Raw genomic sequence first — 17,500 nt, forward strand, 5'->3', positions numbered from 1 at the left:
GGACGTGACCCTCAAGTAAAACGGCTTGACGAATGCAACGACCCTAGGCCTACAGAACCTGAGAGACCCTGATATCCAGAAGAGCCCGGACCTACAGAGACATACACAAAAGTGTTCGAGGTTTAAAGGGCCCTAAACATAAGGTTTAGGCCTCAAAGGTTCTCTTAGATTCTAAAACTAAAAGCTGCACGGGTTGTTCATTCTTGGCAGACTCTCCTCAAATGGACTTCATGAGACACACCAGAGGTGCGCCTCCACATAAATCATCATTATCAAGCAACCCAGAGGAAATAAGGTACCGTGTCCCGATTTCTAAATGTGTTTTTTGGTAATCGGCGACTCGTGTGGACGCGCCCCAAAGGATCTCAATGGTCTCGTTTGGTACGTCCTGTAGCTTGTGCCTTTTAGGTCCCAGCTGTTTACCGGTGATGGTGATTTAATCCCGGCTCTGCAGCCCTAAAGGCAAAGGCGACGGATTTGGTTTAATGCCTCTTGGTGTGTGCACCTTACACGTTAGTATCAGATTATGGCCATTTTCAGTAGAGACCAAGATGTGTGTTACACCTCTTCATCGAGGTGATGCAGTTTATAAATGTTTGTCCTGGTTCAACTCTGTCCAATCTCTTTCAGCCAAGGACATCGTCCTCTAAAGTATGTCAACGTGCTGGAGAGGTTGACAGGACCTCAAGAAGAAGAAGAAGAAGAAGAAGAAGAAGAAGAAGAAGAAGAAGAAGAAGAAGAAGAAGAAGAAGAAGAAGAAGAAGAAGAAGAAGAAGAAGAAGAAGAAGAAGAAGAAGAAGAAGAAGAAGAAGAAGAAGAAGAAGAAGAAGAAGAAGAAGAAGAAGAAGAAGAAGAAGAAGAAGAAGAAGAAGAAGAAGAAGAAGAAGAAGAAGAAGAAGAAGAAGAAGAAGAAGAAGAAGAAGAAGAAGAAGAAGAAGAAGAAGAAAACTGAAAGAAGGGGAGGATAAAAATAAGATTGGAAGATGAAAATTGAAAGAAAAGTAATAAAAGGAGAAAATTGTAAGAAGACTGAAGGAAGAAGAATGAAAAACGACTGGAAGAAAACCGAAAAAAAAAGACTAAAGAAAATTGAAACAAGATTGAGAGAAATCCACAAAAAGTGAATCTGGTACTCAAGTAGAAGTCAGACAGCAACAGGTACACAAGGAAGAGTATACGGAGCATCACATGTACTCTTCTCTGTGATAGCTGCGGTAAAGGTTACAACATTAGTAGCATTAGTAGCATTCGTCAGCGATAACTAGCGCTTCTTTCCTTAGGGAGACTATCGAACTGAAGAAATGAAATCATAGAGGTGATACAAGAGAGAATTAAGTAAGGTAGTAGAAAGGAGGGAAGGTAGAAATTCAAGGCGATCAGCAATATCATTTGAAAAGAGTTTGATATCTAATCATAAAAGAAGGCTGTGTGAGTTTGATCCGTAGGGGTATTACCAAAATATTTAAAATACTGCGTTGACTGTATAAAATTTGAGGAGTCAGCACCTCGCACGAGGAATAGTAACAGTAGTAGAAGTAGAAAAAAGAACAGCACGTGGAATAGTAATAGTAGTAGCAGTAGCACCAGCAGCAGCAGCAGCAGCAGCAGCAGCAGCAGCAGTAGTAGTAGTAGTAGTAGTAGTAGTAGTAGTAGTAGTAGTAGTAGTAGTAGTAGTAGCAGCAGCAGCAGTAGCAGTGATAGTAATTGAAAGAGGTAGCAGTAATAGAAGAAGAAAATATTTATTGGTAGCAGTATGAGAGTAATACTAGCGGTAGGAGCAGGAAGAAAAAATGTGTTTGAGTAGCAGCAGTAGTATTAGCAATAGTAGTAGCAGAAATAGTAATGGTAGTAGAGGCAGCTGTTGAAGTATACGATGGTGGTTCTCGTACGAAGGAGTGGGAGGAAGAGGAGGAAGAGGAGGAGGAAGAAGAAGAGGCGGAAGAGGAAGAGGAGGAGGGACAAGTAAAGACTCTAATCTTACCTCTTCATCTTCAGGTCTTTTCCATGGAAGGACAGCCTCGGCGATCGTCGGGGCTGCCAGCGACTCATCTGAGAGGAGAAAAACCGAAAAGAGCGTTAGCGAGGGCGGTGGCATACAGGACGAGAGGTCATCATTACCATTGGTTTCACTCAGCTAAAAGGGAGCCCCCCACCCCACTCCACTTGCACCCAGACCCTATATTAAATGTGTTAGGACTAGCTTAATTGGTAACTTTAGTACGATGTAATCTAGGGTATCTATTTTTTTTTCTATCTTTTTACTACTGGGGTTAAGATGTATCTCTTCATGGGAAAGGGGGAGGGGGTGGTGGAGTGTAGAGTTTCTATTCTATCTTCAGAAGGGAACGAGGAGAGGAGAGATACCTGTGACGTGTTTCTTATTCACCTGCTGACGCTAATCCCACCTACCATCGACACATCCTCCCCAGGACTTCTTCGGCGCCTCTTCCAGGCCTTTTGCAGGACGGATGCCCTCTCCAGGATCCTTACTCCACGAGGTTGAGGAGGAACTACTAGGGTGAGCCACCCTTTCTGAGTCTTACAAACGACGTGATGTATAATGACTCCTTAAGGTATCTTTACGAGGGAAGTCGACAGATGCAGAAAATTAGGTAACCGCGATTCATTGGGGCTCGGAATGGAAATGAAAGCATTTGTTCACCATAGAAGGTACTCGTCTCGAGTCATGCCAGCCACCGACAAATGTAGGCTTGGGGGAGGGGGTCAGTTTTCCAGCCTTTTCTAAATATATCTTCATCCAGTGCATCATATTGTATATCGTTAATACGTAAAGATATCTTTTGGAGTCAGTGCACAAAACCTCGTCCCCTGCATCCTTGTACAGTAGATAGATGGGACAAAAAAGCGGGCTGGGGAAGAGAGAGAATCACAACAGAGCTTGTTGACGATTCTCTCTCTTCCGACTACCACTGATCGCATGCAGTGGGGCAGGACATGGGGAGGGAGACTTTTCTATCATATTTGTTTTAACGAAGTGAAAACTTACCTATCTGTTGCTGTGTTCGAAAGCCGTGCCAACCATTCCTCATATTATTGTCTGGGTTAGCGATCTGTGTCACAAACAGGGTTCGCTTCCCAAAGGGTTTGGTTATTGACTGAGGTCATATTATTATTATCATTGCTATTCGTCCTCACCATATCATGGGGTACCCCTTTTCCGAATTGGATATTTGGCGCTATCGAATTTTCTAAAACATTAAACCAGCACATACTTTATTGATTCTGTGCTCGATAAGTTCGATAATGCCAATATCAATATTTCCCTCAATCCAGCGGTTAACTGTTGCACGGAGGGAAGAGGGGGGGGGTAGACTTTGGTGGCAAAGGTCTATGACGAAAGATGTGTTTAAGGGGGACCCCAGATCATACTGAGATTAAACAGTGCAGCGCTGCAAGCTCCAGAACGAAGTGATAATCACTGCCGCTGGTGTGTGCAGGAGGAACTTACCTTCTTCAGGAGCCAAGCTGACGCTCCTCTGCACCAGTCGCGCTTTGGTTGGGGTATCCTCTGGAACGGCACGGCGAAGTTAGGGTGTGCGGTGGACACGAAGGGGCGTGGTGGACATAGAGACATGGTGGTTGTTGGGCAGGAGGAAGAGTGTATGCTTGAATGAGCGTTAATGTAATATTCATGTGTAAATACTCATGCACGAGCATGAGAAAGAGATCGTAAATGTGAGTATGGGGTGAATATATATATATATATATATATATATATATATATATATATAAAATCTATATATATATATATATATATATATATATATATATATATATATATATATATATATATATACACACATATGTGTGTGTGTGTGTGTGTGTGTGTGTGTGTGTGTGTGTGTGTGTGTGTGTGTGTGTGTGTGTGTGTCTGTGTGTGTGTATGTGTGTATAGGTGTGTGTGCGTGTGTGTGTTTAAGCACGGTTAGAATGTAAATATCATTAACTCAAAGTGAGCAAGTTTTGTATTTAATTGAGTTTCTGTGTTTGACGGATATAAAGTTGCGGTAGTCGAGAGTAGGCTTGTATGGTGTAGACAGTGACTGTGACGATGAGTGTTGTCAAAGGAATTGTGGTTGTAACGACCATGTTAGGGACACTTACATTTGTAATGGCAGTTGCTGTGGTAATAGTATTGGGCGTGCTGTGTTGATAGTTTTATGCTACATTAAGTAATGCAAATAGCTAACATGTAATACGAAATGCAAATGCAGAATCTATTTCAAAGTTAGAGATGGATACAATCAAGGCCATAGTCTTTATCGTCTATACCTTCTACAGGAAGGGTTTGTCATTGTAGGTGTGGGGATTTCTATCGGCTGGAAGTGGGTGAGATATCACGGGGCTTAGACTCCCGAGTTCAGAGAAGATTTTATTTTATTCTATCTTACTCTATTACTGTGCGTAAATTAGGGTCACTTATGGAAGGGGTGGTTTCTAGTGGGTTACATCTAAGATGAGGTCACCTCTCATCTGGACTCAGGGTGGGGATTCTTGGGCGACTACTATTAGAAGTGTCTCTTCTTGTCCAGGAAGATCATTTCTGCACTCAGTGGTAAAGGGTAACTTCGATAAATTACTCCTGTAGAGTCACTTCTGGGGATACTCTCTTAGGATGGGTAATTTCTGAAGACAAACCACACTTCCGCCTTTGCCCCATGAGAAAGGAAGAACACTAATACTCGAACAGACAGGCAGAACGCAGACGAACTGGTGTATAACTACAGGATCACTAAGATGGGGAGGAGCTATGATGGCAGGGAAGCGGTGACCTTCCGTTAATACAACACAACACTATCACAACAAGGTAATGACAAACAACGACATTAACCCTTTCGCTATGTTTCTGCCTTTAGTTTTTATTCTAGCTGCCGCCAGGCGATTTTATTTAGCTGAAGGAACTTCCCTTCCGCAGTGAGAGAATAAATCTATTCTGAGCCTGTATCGACTAACTCTTTTAGAATGCACTGAAGATCTTGACAGGCGATTTAATTTGCCTGAGGGAAGCACCTTCCGCAGTGAAAGAGTTGAATGCATTCTTCAGCGAAAATAACACAACAAACACTAGTCACAAAACAGCAACAGTTACAACGACAACAGCAACAACAACAACAAAAAACGGCACCAGCCTGAGGATCTCGAGTTCAGCAGGGGAATAAGTATCGAGCCAGTTCGATTTTCTGAAACAGATGGAGGTGGGTCGGGACGATGTAAGAAAGAGAAAAATATAGATAGATAAAGAAGAAAAAGGCAATTAAGTATTCAAAAAAGTAATTTGTTAGAAGAAGAAAGAGAAGAAAAGAGGGAATTTTTTTTAAACGCATTCAGCGTTATCTGTCGTCTAACGACACTGGACCCTTTTGCTACAGTGACGCGATCCTACTCGACTCGAGGAACAACATCGCCGTAGCGAGAGGGTTGAAACTAAGCCCCACTTGCCTTCACGTCTGCAGTCTCCTGGTGGGCCGAGTTACACTGTGCACTCCTCGACCCGGGCCTCGTCCAACCTAGCAGTCAAGTTAGACACAGGCACTGCGGTCTGGCCGATCGAGAAGTTGCACGCGGCTTAGCAGGGCCAACCAGGAATCTCCAAACCTATTTCAACAGGTGTCAAACTGTGAAGGATGGGTGGTCCTTAATCCCCTCAACACAACATGATAATGTTTTGTTTATATATTCTGCTGTGATAAGCGCAGCATGATTAGCTTCTGCGAAAGGGCGGACACTGTTTTATCAGGGTCTTGTTTGATCGAGAACCCATTGTGAGCTAAGGTCCGACAGACCCTCAGCTGAAGGTCATTGTCTGGCGTTGGTCACAGCAGAATCTATGCGCAACGCGTCATTGTGTTGAAAGGCTTCATTTGACAGATTGGCAGCAAGTCTTTGAAAGTTTATTATCTTCTACAGTAAGGGTCTTCCGTATGGTTTAGTTCGCACAAAACAGTGTGCTTGTTAGGGAATTGCAACAGGAGTAACAACAGCAAGAGACCGTGGAGGAAGATCCTCGCTGGCCTGAGCGGCGGGAGATTCACAAGAAAAGCCCTTGGGCGAGGACGGCTAAAGGAACTTGAGGTAGTAAGGATGTTGGGTCTGGCGTGCTGGTTTAGGACGTTCTGGACGGGTTTGAGGTTGTGGATGGAGAGATTTGCTTGTTGGTCTGAAAGGGTGAGGAGGCTGAAAACCCTAGACTAAGGTGGCGGTGGAGGATGGGTGAGTGGAGATAGAGATTTGCGTATGGGTCTGACAGAATATCGGGTGAGTACATTCAGACCTTTAGGGGGTGTAGATTTGGCGTGATTAAGGGTCTCTACTATTATTTGCGTAAGTGCGTGTCTCATCTATGGGGATTAGTGCGCGAAAGGTTGATCTATTACAAGAACTACTATGCGTGAGGGTCTTGACTATTAGAAGAGGTGTGCATAGGGGTATGGACTATTAGAAGAGCTGACGTGCGTGGGGATCTTGACTAGAAGAATTGGTATATTCGTTTCAGCTATTAGAGGGGTTGACTTGTGTGCTGGGGTCCAACGATGAGATCACCTGTTGTATGTACAGGTCTCAATTATCACAGAAAATTGCTATAGCAAACGTTTCAACTACCAGATGATCTGATGTGCAGTAATATCATCTAGCAGAAGTTAGCGTGCTGTGTGGGTTCGAGACGGAAGAAGAGTGAGGGCAGCAAGAGAAGCTTATGAGTTGCTATTGAGGAGGGTCGTGCGGATGCGAGCTACGAGACAGAGCGATCGATTCGGGCACGTGCAGAGATAGAGGACATGTGGACAGAGTTCCTCAACTCCTTCAGACCAGTGACGCAATCGACAGAATTTTTTTGTAGCTAATGTTAGATGACCTGTTTCAACTAAGGGAGTAGTCTCGCAACAAAAATGTGGTCGATTTATCGAGACCCTACTTTCTCCCTCAGTGTAAGCCAAACATGTAAAGTACGTCACTGGGTTGAAGAACTTATGAAGCTATTGGGGTTGACATGCAGGTCTGAAGTGATGACAACGTGAGCGTGCGGGTGGGGTATAGTGAGAGATGGGCGTGGAAGTTTAACTTGGTGACAGGGTGGGAGAGGAATGGCTTTAAGTGGCTTTAGCTCTGGCCACTGTAAAGGAGATTGAAGGGGTCGTAAGGTTTGGTCGTGAGCGTGCGGGTTCAGGGTAGTGGTTGCTTGACTTAGGTTTGTGAATTTAACACCTTCAACATAGTAACATACCTTATAAATTTCTGTTTCGGCTAATAGCATAGGACCTTATTCGTCCGATGGACTCGTCAAACAGGTCCTGTGGCGTTAGCAGCAGAAGCATATACATGGTATATGGCCACGCTGAAAGGTCAGGATTATGGAACGTTGGATGCAAGTAGGCGTTAGGGTTCTTGACTGGGCGTGCAGGTTTAGGGCCGGAGATGGTGGTATAAGAATTTAAGATGAAGGTTTGGGCGTGGGTGTGAGGGTTCTGGATGGTAGTTGAAGGCTTGAGAATGGCCGTGAGAATTAACAGTGAAGGTTTGGAGGCTTTAGTCGTGGCCACAGTGGGAAACGTACCTTGAGACGGCCACACGGCGAGAGGTTTGCACCTCCGTCGGGAGGCAAGGCGGGAAGATGGGCAGTAATGCCTTCATGCAGATAGGGCAAGAGGCAGGACCACAGGCAGGAGAGGTGGACACGTTAAGCCTGAGCTTGGGGTTTATCTAGACTTAAGGGAAAGGTTTAGGCGGATGAGAGGAGGAAAGGTTTTATTGGTTGGGAGGAAGGAGTGATGGGAAGCAGAGGCATTTGGAAGTAAGCTGGGATAGTGGAAGAGGTGGAGGGAGAAAGACACAAGAAGGAAGAAAAGGAAGGATACTGGGTGTAATCAAGGGTGAGAGGGTGAGAGGTTTAGAGGTTCAGAGGTTCAGAGGTTCAGAGAGAGAGAGAGAGAGAGAGAGAGAGAGAGAGAGAGAGAGAGAGAGAGAGAGAGAGAGAGAGAGAGAGAGAGAGAGAGAGAGAGAGAGACAGAGAGACAGAGAGACAGACAGACAGACAGACAGACAGACAGACAGACAGACAGACAGATAGACAGACAGACAGACAGACAAACAGACAGACAGAAAGACTGACTGGCAGATAGGCAGGCAGACAGAAAGATAGACAGACATACATACATACATACATACATACATACAGACAGACAGACAGATAGAAGAGAGGCAAAAGATAGAGAGAAAACAAACAGAAGACAGATGGATAGACAGACGAAAAGACAAGTTAACGAAGTTGGAGGCTGAGAAGGGAATTCTGGGAGGGAGAGTGGGAATGACGGAGTTGGATGGAAGGGCTTTGAAAGGAGGGGACCATTGAACGAGGGCTGGTTCGGTGGACCTACCTTCTGAATAGCGCTTCCACGGTAACATCGCTTCTGCTGCTGTGGGGGTCTTTTCTCTTTTACCAGTCCTGGAAACTAGCTTCGGTTCCGGCTGGAACGGGGAGGGGCCTGTGGATGACAAGACGCTATTCTTAGTCCATGAAGGAGACAGAGATAAAGATGGGGGATGGGCTGGGGGAGGGGGAGCGGTCATCAACAGAGACCAACCCAAGTGGTTTTATGTTTTGTTTGCTATTCATGGCTTATAAGCTTTTTCTGGTGCACTAAATACAAGAAAAAGGAAACTGATCTAATCAACTTTCAACACAATGGCATAGTTGATGAATAACGATGATCTTATCCAGCCTGGACATCGAGAGATCAACAAGCCCTCAAATGAATCATCAATTTGATCTATGTTAACCAATAAGATTGAAAAAATCCGCAATGAAGGCTTCCATTCTCAGGATTTGTAGCTTCCGTTATATCAAACGCAACAACTATGGTTGGTGTGGGACGGATGCAGGAGGTATGTATATACTGCTACATCACCACGCTGGTGAAGACGTCTTCATGAAGTTAATTAAAGAACATAACTACGTGGTGAAACAACGTGCAGTGATATACACACTAACATGAAAGAAATGCGAGCTGGCGAAAAATCTTAACTAAAACGAGATTATAGAATTATAGAATAACTATTAATATTTGATACCAATATAGTGTCAATTATTAGAGTATTTCATCCTGGCTAATGTTCTGCAACTGATTTAGCTGAGGGAGTAAACTTGGGACAAATGTGGACCAGAGATCGATCAAGATTTATCTGTTGCCTTGAGTTTGTCCCCTCGGCTGGCATCAGCCAGAAGGAATAGTTCTAACCAATAAGCCGCTATATCGAAGGGACTATCAAACAAAAACTCCTCCAGGTTAGTGTGAACAGAGGACCTACCTGGAGGCAAAGAGAGTTGCTCACCGTCAGTATGGTCGGCGGAGAAGCAGAGGCCATGGTCTTCGTCGCTCTCATAAGCCGGGTTGTCCCTCACGACTTCCTCGAGGTGGTCTGTTAGGGGAGCGGGGCAGAAGACATTATAATAACACGTCATTGGGGAAGATGGCATTCTGCTGTTCTCTCTCTCTCTCTCTCTCTCTCTCTCTCTCTCTCTCTCTCTCTCTCTCTCTCTCTCTCTCTCTCTCTCTCTCTCTCTCTCTCTCTCTGTCTCTCTCTCTCTCTCTCTCTCTCTCTCTCTCTCTCTCTCTCTCTCTCTCTCTCTCTTTTTTTCTCTCGCATTAACAGAACACAGATAATAGTCTAAAGTTTCTTCCCAAATTGATCTATAGGAGGGTCCGAGGACCATCGGTGACTGTTGTGGTAATAGATTTTCGATCAGTGAAACTCGCAGGAAGAATAACATATAATATGCAATAATATCATCCAACACTTGTTAAAGGGATTATCAATCTAATCTTCGAATTAATTGCCACTGCATTTGCAAAAGTCTATACAACTGGAAAATAATTGCAAAGGCAATTGCAAATGTAATCACTGACTTACACGCGAAAGTAACTTCAAAGGTAAGATGTAGCACTCCCCAAATGTCATTACAGATATCGTCATTGATATCCACTCCATCATATATAAAAAGCGTTTTGGCATCCTTCCGTGATTCGCGCAAGTCTACGTTGATATTCCGCTGAGTTTGACAGGAAAAGGGCGAGGCTGGAGATCCCCGACCCAATCCTGAGTCCGCCTCATTGGAACTAACCACTGAACATGTGGACTAAACAGATTCGGTCTTGACTGAACACAATTGCTATGCTGAGCTTCGTCAAGTGTGACTATGCAGTTGTAGTTGTATGAGACAGCGTCCATGCGCAAATATGCCGTAAGAATTGAAGTAACTAACAAATGCATTTTGGCATTTTGTATACCTCCCAATTGTTTTTGCTATTATCAGCCGAAGTAACTGCCAACGTACTTGCCAAGATGGCTACAAAGACAAATGTCAAGATCATCTTAAAGGAAATTGTAAAGGTGTAAAAACAAATGCAAACATTTTTTCTCCCCTCTTCATACTTGACCTGCGTTTTTCCTGGAAGATGAGCAAAATCTAGGAACCAAGCTTCCACCCGGAAAGCCTCCTTCAATCGACACGAAACCAAGATGGATTCAGTTTTGACTACAATTGAGTCGTTACGTTGAGTTTGATCAATTACGACTGTTCATTTTCAGTTGTAGGGAACGGATATACACACAACCAAAATTATAATCTATATAATCACCTGTCTTGCCTGAACCGAAACTGTTCATGATTTATTCTAATGTGTCTTCCCCTCCTTGATCTTGATTGTTAAATGACATACTGAATTAGTCCTGGTTCAAATCTGAGGATGATGATGCGGTTATGACGTAATTTCGTACGTCTAAGATTGCTCTGCTTGTTGGTTGTCGTCTAGGTTTGGATGAAAGCTCTTCCTCTTAGTTCGCACATGATTGGTTACTTGGTGGAAGACGGATGGCGTCATCTTCTTGGGAGAATCATCACTTCATATGGTGACCAGTGGAGTAGGAACTAATGTTTCCAGGAGATGTGTGTCTGTCCGAACTTGGAAGACGACTAGTGTAGGTTTATCCTACTCGGTCGAGGTTCAACTTACCGTTCTTTAGGCGGATGGCGGATCCGTTGGTCTTGAAGGCGTCGACGCCGATGCCCTTCGTCAGGCCGTTCTCGCTCTTCAGGGAGAAAAGGAGAGAGAAGAAGAGCAAGTTAGGCGGGACTGATCTGTGGTAGTGGAGATGGGCTGAGTGAAATGGGGCACACACGCTTGGGCAGATGCCCTATGAAATAGTAACCTTTGATAAATCAAGGATCTTTAAGGAAATGGGAAATCTATGAAGGATTTTAGTTAATTAGGATGGTCAATAATGCTCATTTCTTAGTTTTCATGTATCGCTTCAACTCAGCCAAAACACAGGGCTACCAACTTTTCGCAACCATGGCTACCAATCCTCCAGAAACAAAATGTGTCTCGTATTAAGTACTGAAGCAAGTATGTCAATAATAATGCCCTACATTTCTTAGGAAGGTTAATATATCTACCATTTTCGTCTATGTAGTTTCTAGTGCAAAATCTGCGCCTTTTTTCGGGACAGTTGGTGAGCCTGTATGTAAAAGTTACGTAGCACTTTGTGCTTCTGACTGTTCAAGCGATATCTATCAACAGAGAAAATGAGAGTTTAGCTCAAGAGATTCTTTAGTGGTTTTATATATTAATTAGGAATCAAGACCATCACCGCAGGGCTCAAAAATTTTATGTTCAATAATGCAAATGAAATCTACGTTTCTACAACTGAGGAGGCTTTAATCAGGAGGGAAGGAAAACATCTCATCATAAAGATTACCTCAATATCATCACAACACGTGATTATATCAAGACAAAGATTAGTAGGCGCATGCAAAGGTGGTACGACTCTACCACCAATTGAAAACAGATCGACAGACAAGGAAGGAAAAGAGGTCTCTGAGAGAGACAGGAGACCTTGCAGTCGTCCCTATTGGGCCTCAGGGTCGCCGCCGCACAAGGAACCTCCTGACAGGGGAGGAATTACCTGGCGGAGAGGAACCACATAACATAGGGGAGGACGTGAAAGAAGGTGGAGGACGGGGACTTCGGTAGAAGGGAGTAGACAGTTCGGGAAGAAGCTGTGATAGTGAAGGAAGGAAGGGAGGGGATGGTCACCGTTGGCTCACGCAGTACGTGAGATCATTGGTGACGACGGGGTACTCGCCTAGAAGATACACACACACACATACACGTATTATACAAACACACACACACATACGCACACGGGCACACACGCACACACACACACACACACACACACACACACACACACACACACACACACACACACACACACACACACACACACACACACACACACACACACACACACACACACACACACACACACACACACACACACACACACACACACACACACACACACACACACACACAGCGTATATTCATATACAATATATGAATAAATGCACATGTAATCTTATGCGTATGTACACATATTTGTGTGTGCGCGTATGCATGGAAACCATACATTTAACTCAAGGATAAACGCTTTCTTAGCAAGACATCATGTGTTCAAATGTGACGTGATTATTAGATAATAGCTAGTTAGTTAAAAATCCTCATGCTAAACCACATCCAAATACTCAAAACATGCTCTCAGTGCATATCAAATTAATACACAGGCGATTGTTAGGAGGCCTAACACTGGCTTGCAGTGATTGGTAGGCCTGGATGTGGTCAGTGGATGGATGGGTAGGTAGTTTAGTGGACTCTCAGTAAGTGGTTGAGTGGGCGAGTGACATACTGTGACCCTGGGGAGGGGAAGTGTTCCCCCGGGTGCGGGTAAGACCACAGAGGTCGGTCTGGTGGCACTACGCATGTCCTCGTGGGTCAACGACGGCTCATGCGTCGAGAACCCGATCTGAAAGAAACTTATCGTCAGGACGGGGGTATCAACACCGTCAGTAAGGCAATATGTACGCCTTCAGCCGGTGGTGTAGAGGTCGCTTCAGATGGTATGTTGTAATTTTGGCGGCAGGATCTGAGTAGCTGTGGTGGTGGTATTTCATATACGACCGTGGAAGACGCGAGGCCTGCTATGGAAATATTATAGCGGCTGTGGTGGCAGTCGCAGTTGTAAAACAGGTGTGGAAAATGCAATGGTTGTGCGAGCGTAATTATACTGATGGTTGCTGTCATGCCGCGGTAATAGTAACGGCTACTGATATGTATTACTGTGCTGGTTGTGGTGGGAATGAATACAGTGACGATGGTGGTAGTAGATGAGCTGTGGTGATGGCTAGGAAAATGCTACAGTGATGGTAGTGGTTATGGAAGAGATGCAGTAGGAGTTGACTAAATGGTGGTTTGTCAGCGGCTGTGGGGATGCTTTATTGATGGTGGCGACTGGAGTGTGGGCTATGGTGTCAACTGTCGCAGCCGCTGTGGGAAGGCTGTGGAGGCGATTGTTCCCGTGAAATGACAGATAGGTGCTCTGTTCATCAAAGTGTTAGGTTCTTAGTTTTTTGGGGCTTACAGGTGCTTCTCTTCGAATGTCCCCCTGGCTTGATCTGTGATATTTACGGTGAAGTGTCTCTGTAGTCGTTTGGAATATGCATGAGCTGTCCACTCTTGTCCACTGTAGCTGAGTTAAGCGGTTCTAGGTCAAGCAAGAATCTTTGAATATGTCCTGCCGGTTTCACAGTCGCTAAAGCTCGTCTGAACAACAACGAAAACAAAGGTAGGATGGACATTTTCAACGGAGAGCTGTCAACCCCTCAAGACATGGGCCCAGTTATGATAAATGTGCAAATACTCCTTCCCAGATGTGGATATCATCCACATGTCCGTGCATAAGTTCACCAATGTGAAGTTTGCGCATAGAAAGGGTTGTCAACTTTGGTTTAGAAAAAATGTCGTCACCACAGTGTTTTCGTAACTGTTTAAACGATCTTCGACGGCTGTGAAACGGCTCGTTCTCGTTTTGTCCTTCATCGTCAGGAGTCCAGAGGAGGTGGGGTCTTTGTACCCCTTCAGCGGTAAACGGCAACGCGTCTGCCTCTGATCACTGTTGAGTCCGAATGTCGGATCTCTTTGGTCAGTACTGACGGCTGTCAAGATGTCGTCAAGTCACATGACGGCTCCTTAAAGTCCCTGTTGTGGATGAGTCATCTTCTGGGGAAGCCGTGACGGTGTTGGCGAACCGTGTAGTTCGCGGCTCGCTTCAGATGGTTGGATGGGAGTAGGAGAAGCCTCCCTACGGTGTTCCCGGGAGTAAGGGAGATCCCTGGTGCAATGAGGGAGCAGAGTGACTCCCGGGATTGTCCCCTATGTTTGTTGGATGGGGAGGAGAGGGAACTCCGAGTATGGATGTGTCGGGCGGGGTTAGTTCATACTCGTGTTCCTGTAGTATGCGGTCCAGAACCTTCATCGGGTATCCTAAGGTCACCCGAAGATACCTTCAGGCCCCGGGGAGTTTGTCAGTAAGAACCTTGCAAAACATTCCTGTTGTGTTATTCTCGCGTAAAGAACTATGACATCAAAGTCTCCCTGTGGTGGTTCATGAGGTCATATTTTCTTACGGAAAAGAAACTTATAACAGGAATGCCCTACAACGCTCTTTTCCCCCTTACTATGGGGCCTTAAAGGTGACAAAAGGCGGCTTCAGGACACCCGAAAAAGCTTCTTGCCCGCAGCCCTGTGAGTGTAGATGACACACCATGTAGGCTACGAACACGCAGCTTACCGGAAGGCGGGCAGTCTGTTTACCTTGATCATGGCTTCGTAGGCCAGAGCATCGAGCAATTGGAACACTGGGTTGTAGAGTTCAGGGCCGACTTCATTCTGGGGGAAGGTCAAGGACATGAAGGGGGCGGAGGAGGGGAGGGGGAGAGGAAGGAGGAGAGATGAGGGAGACGGGGGACGTCGGAGAGCTGGGAGTTATGGGGCCTTCCAGCTCGGGCTACTGCTTGGAGAAAGAGCAGACACTCCCCTCTCATCGCCCCCATCTGTATGCGTAGAACTGCTCGTGCATGCGCAATTGCGCACGAAGGCAAGTAGTTTACACAAAAAAGTAACTACTCCGGACGATGATGGAAAGAAATAAAAAGAGCAAGGCAGCCCTTTTCTATAAAAAAAAATGAATAACAAGAAATAGCAAGTATGATCTACAAGGTACGACAGGTACCCCAGGCGATGATTTAAAGAAATAAAAAGATGAGGGCAGCCTAATCATGAAAAAAGTATAACCTAGAAGGTACAGAGTGTACAAAAAATCATACTATCAGTAAAACCATACTGATAATGATGATGATAATGACATTAATAGTTATGATAATTCCCATGTATGTATCTATGTATGTACCTGTATGTGTGTAGTAGCATAAATATATTCTTGCAAATTATTTTCTCTCTTTGTCGGTAACAGTTTGTACTATAGCTTTTCATTTTTATTCTTTGAAAGAAAATATTCTTTGGAATCTGATCAGTGAGTCTGGTTTTGCTGGACCAGAAATAACTTTACACCTTCGCTCGTTTCACGAAAATACCTTTTGAGGCTTCGAATCTACAGCCTTTGGTGTGGGATCCTTTCATATTAGTTTCTTATTTCTTCTAATATATCGTGTTACGTAAATGCCTCCATCCATTCTCGAGTATTATTTTGTGTGTGGGTAGTATTATTTTGTGTGTGGGTGTTCGTTTTTACTACAATTATGAATGGATGATAAAGATTCTTGGAATCAGAAATTCCTTAAATAAAATGGAATATAGATAAAATAGGCCTTTCGAATATATCGAAGTACACAAAACTTAGTTTTGCAGCATTTGTAATCTATTTGTAATCAAGTTATACTTGAAACAATTGCGACCACAGTTTTAGCAGCGATCTGAATATCTCTGAATTTCCCATACAAGAATATTCTCAAACATTTTCTTTTGCCCCTCCGGTATCGAGTGGCATTTTTATCTTGGATTCTGATTGCACCTATTTCACTTAAAGCCTTTCGTGCCAGGTGGGACTTTTCTTATTATAGCCTGGCTACCGCCACGTTATTTTATTCATTTCCGTGTCACTCTCTCGATACCGAAGGATGTTAATCTGTCCATGCTAGTGTGTTAGCATTCACAGATTTTTGTTTAATTGGTACGCTTGATTTTGTAGCGGCCTTTTTGCTCATGCAGCATAAGAATAAAGTCTTCTGTAAGCATGGATTTCTCTTCTGAGTTCATCAGAAACTGAGTGTTTTGTATCAGATCTTCCATATATCTATAACAGATCAACGGTATCAAAGATTAAAGAGGTATAGGACTAATAAATCCAGCCGTTTATCAGTTCTTGTTTGAGTAATGTACCCACCATTCTGAAGGTATGAAGCTTTTAGGTGATGGTAGTATTCGTAAAGAACGCTCCTCATACACATACTGTAGCTCACTGCAGGTCCTTTTCACCAGCTTGACCCATGCCATTGTGGGCGCTAATGTCTATTGGAGGCCGACGATTGAACAAAGCTTTGTTGTTTACCAGGTATAACACAATGGTTTAATATTACTTAAAAGTTTCCTGTAAGCTTACGGCAACATGTTGTGACGTACTTGAAGAAACGCGTACCTCATCGTACGGATATACTCTTCATCTATATTTCACTGACGGTGTCAGCCTTGGTAGAATCTACTGACAAGGCATATATATGTTTTCTTGTTCGTTTTTCTTTCTTGTTGGTCTGTAGTGACATGCATAGTGACGGGCAAAGGAACAAGAAACGTAAATGGTAGTTATATTTCTGTAGCGTGTTTCATGATATGCCTACTCTCCTCCATATAACTCTGCAGCAGAAAAAGAAACCCTCCCATACCAGTTCCTTCGCGTGAGTACGTAAGAGCTATATCTACATACTTCAACCCCCGCCCAACGCCTCTAGAGGCCTGTCCGGCAAGTGAGCTTTCTTCCATCGTCGAACTCTGAAAAACCTGAGAAACTTGGGTAAAGGCAACACCATTAGAGTGATTCAGTATAGAATGATATATGTTACGTTACTGGGCACCGCCATCACAGAGACAGCAGGACAAAGACAAGGCATGCAGCTGTTTCCTAGTTACACTCCTGCTGCTGCTGAAGACGGCGGTGGAAGAAGGGGATGGGATAACTTACTCTCTTGTTCTTCCGGTTGTGTTTGTTCATGCTGGAGACGATCTGCCTCGTGTGGAGATAAATGTTGTGGTGCGTGACATCCTTCTGCGTCTGGACCTCTTCGTCGCTGACGGCATGGCGCTTGTAAGTGCTGACCCGGTGCTGCAATGCCCAAGAAGGAAATACACAGGATGAACACGATTCTCCATTCCCAGAGACACGACCCGAGAAGTTCTTGAGTTCATACGCCTATGGGCCGGTTTTTGACCGGGTGCGTTAACCCTTTCGTTATAATGGTATCTTTACATATTAATACTGGGTTCGTTTCGAAACTGTCGAAACACAAAGCGGTCTAACGTTAGTAGCCAGGGTAATCAAACCGTTCGAAGGGGCGACGAGCAATGGGTCGCAA

General features: G+C 44.4%; 1 protein-coding gene across 2 annotated transcripts in view; it reads right to left on the reverse strand.

The window, feature by feature from the left end:
* Positions 1-17,500, reverse strand: part of Nhe2 (Na[+]/H[+] hydrogen exchanger 2) — a 314,329-nt gene that overhangs the window by 9,762 nt on the left and 287,067 nt on the right. For both annotated transcript variants that reach the window (XM_076191601.1, XM_076191600.1), the window contains exons 11-16: positions 17,110-17,250; positions 11,031-11,106; positions 9,349-9,435; positions 8,394-8,501; positions 3,470-3,529; positions 1,982-2,049 (exon numbers count right to left, since the gene is read on the reverse strand). In XM_076191601.1, the coding sequence (XP_076047716.1) occupies positions 1,982-2,049; positions 3,470-3,529; positions 8,394-8,501; positions 9,349-9,435; positions 11,031-11,106; positions 17,110-17,250 (540 nt within the window). The remainder of the gene's footprint in view (positions 1-1,981; positions 2,050-3,469; positions 3,530-8,393; positions 8,502-9,348; positions 9,436-11,030; positions 11,107-17,109; positions 17,251-17,500) is intronic.

The sequence above is a fragment of the Oratosquilla oratoria genome, chromosome 10, assembly GCF_046742065.1.
Source record: "Oratosquilla oratoria isolate Oo_2021 chromosome 10, ASM4674206v1, whole genome shotgun sequence".
In the NCBI taxonomy this organism is placed as follows: Eukaryota; Metazoa; Arthropoda; class Malacostraca; order Stomatopoda; family Squillidae; genus Oratosquilla; species Oratosquilla oratoria.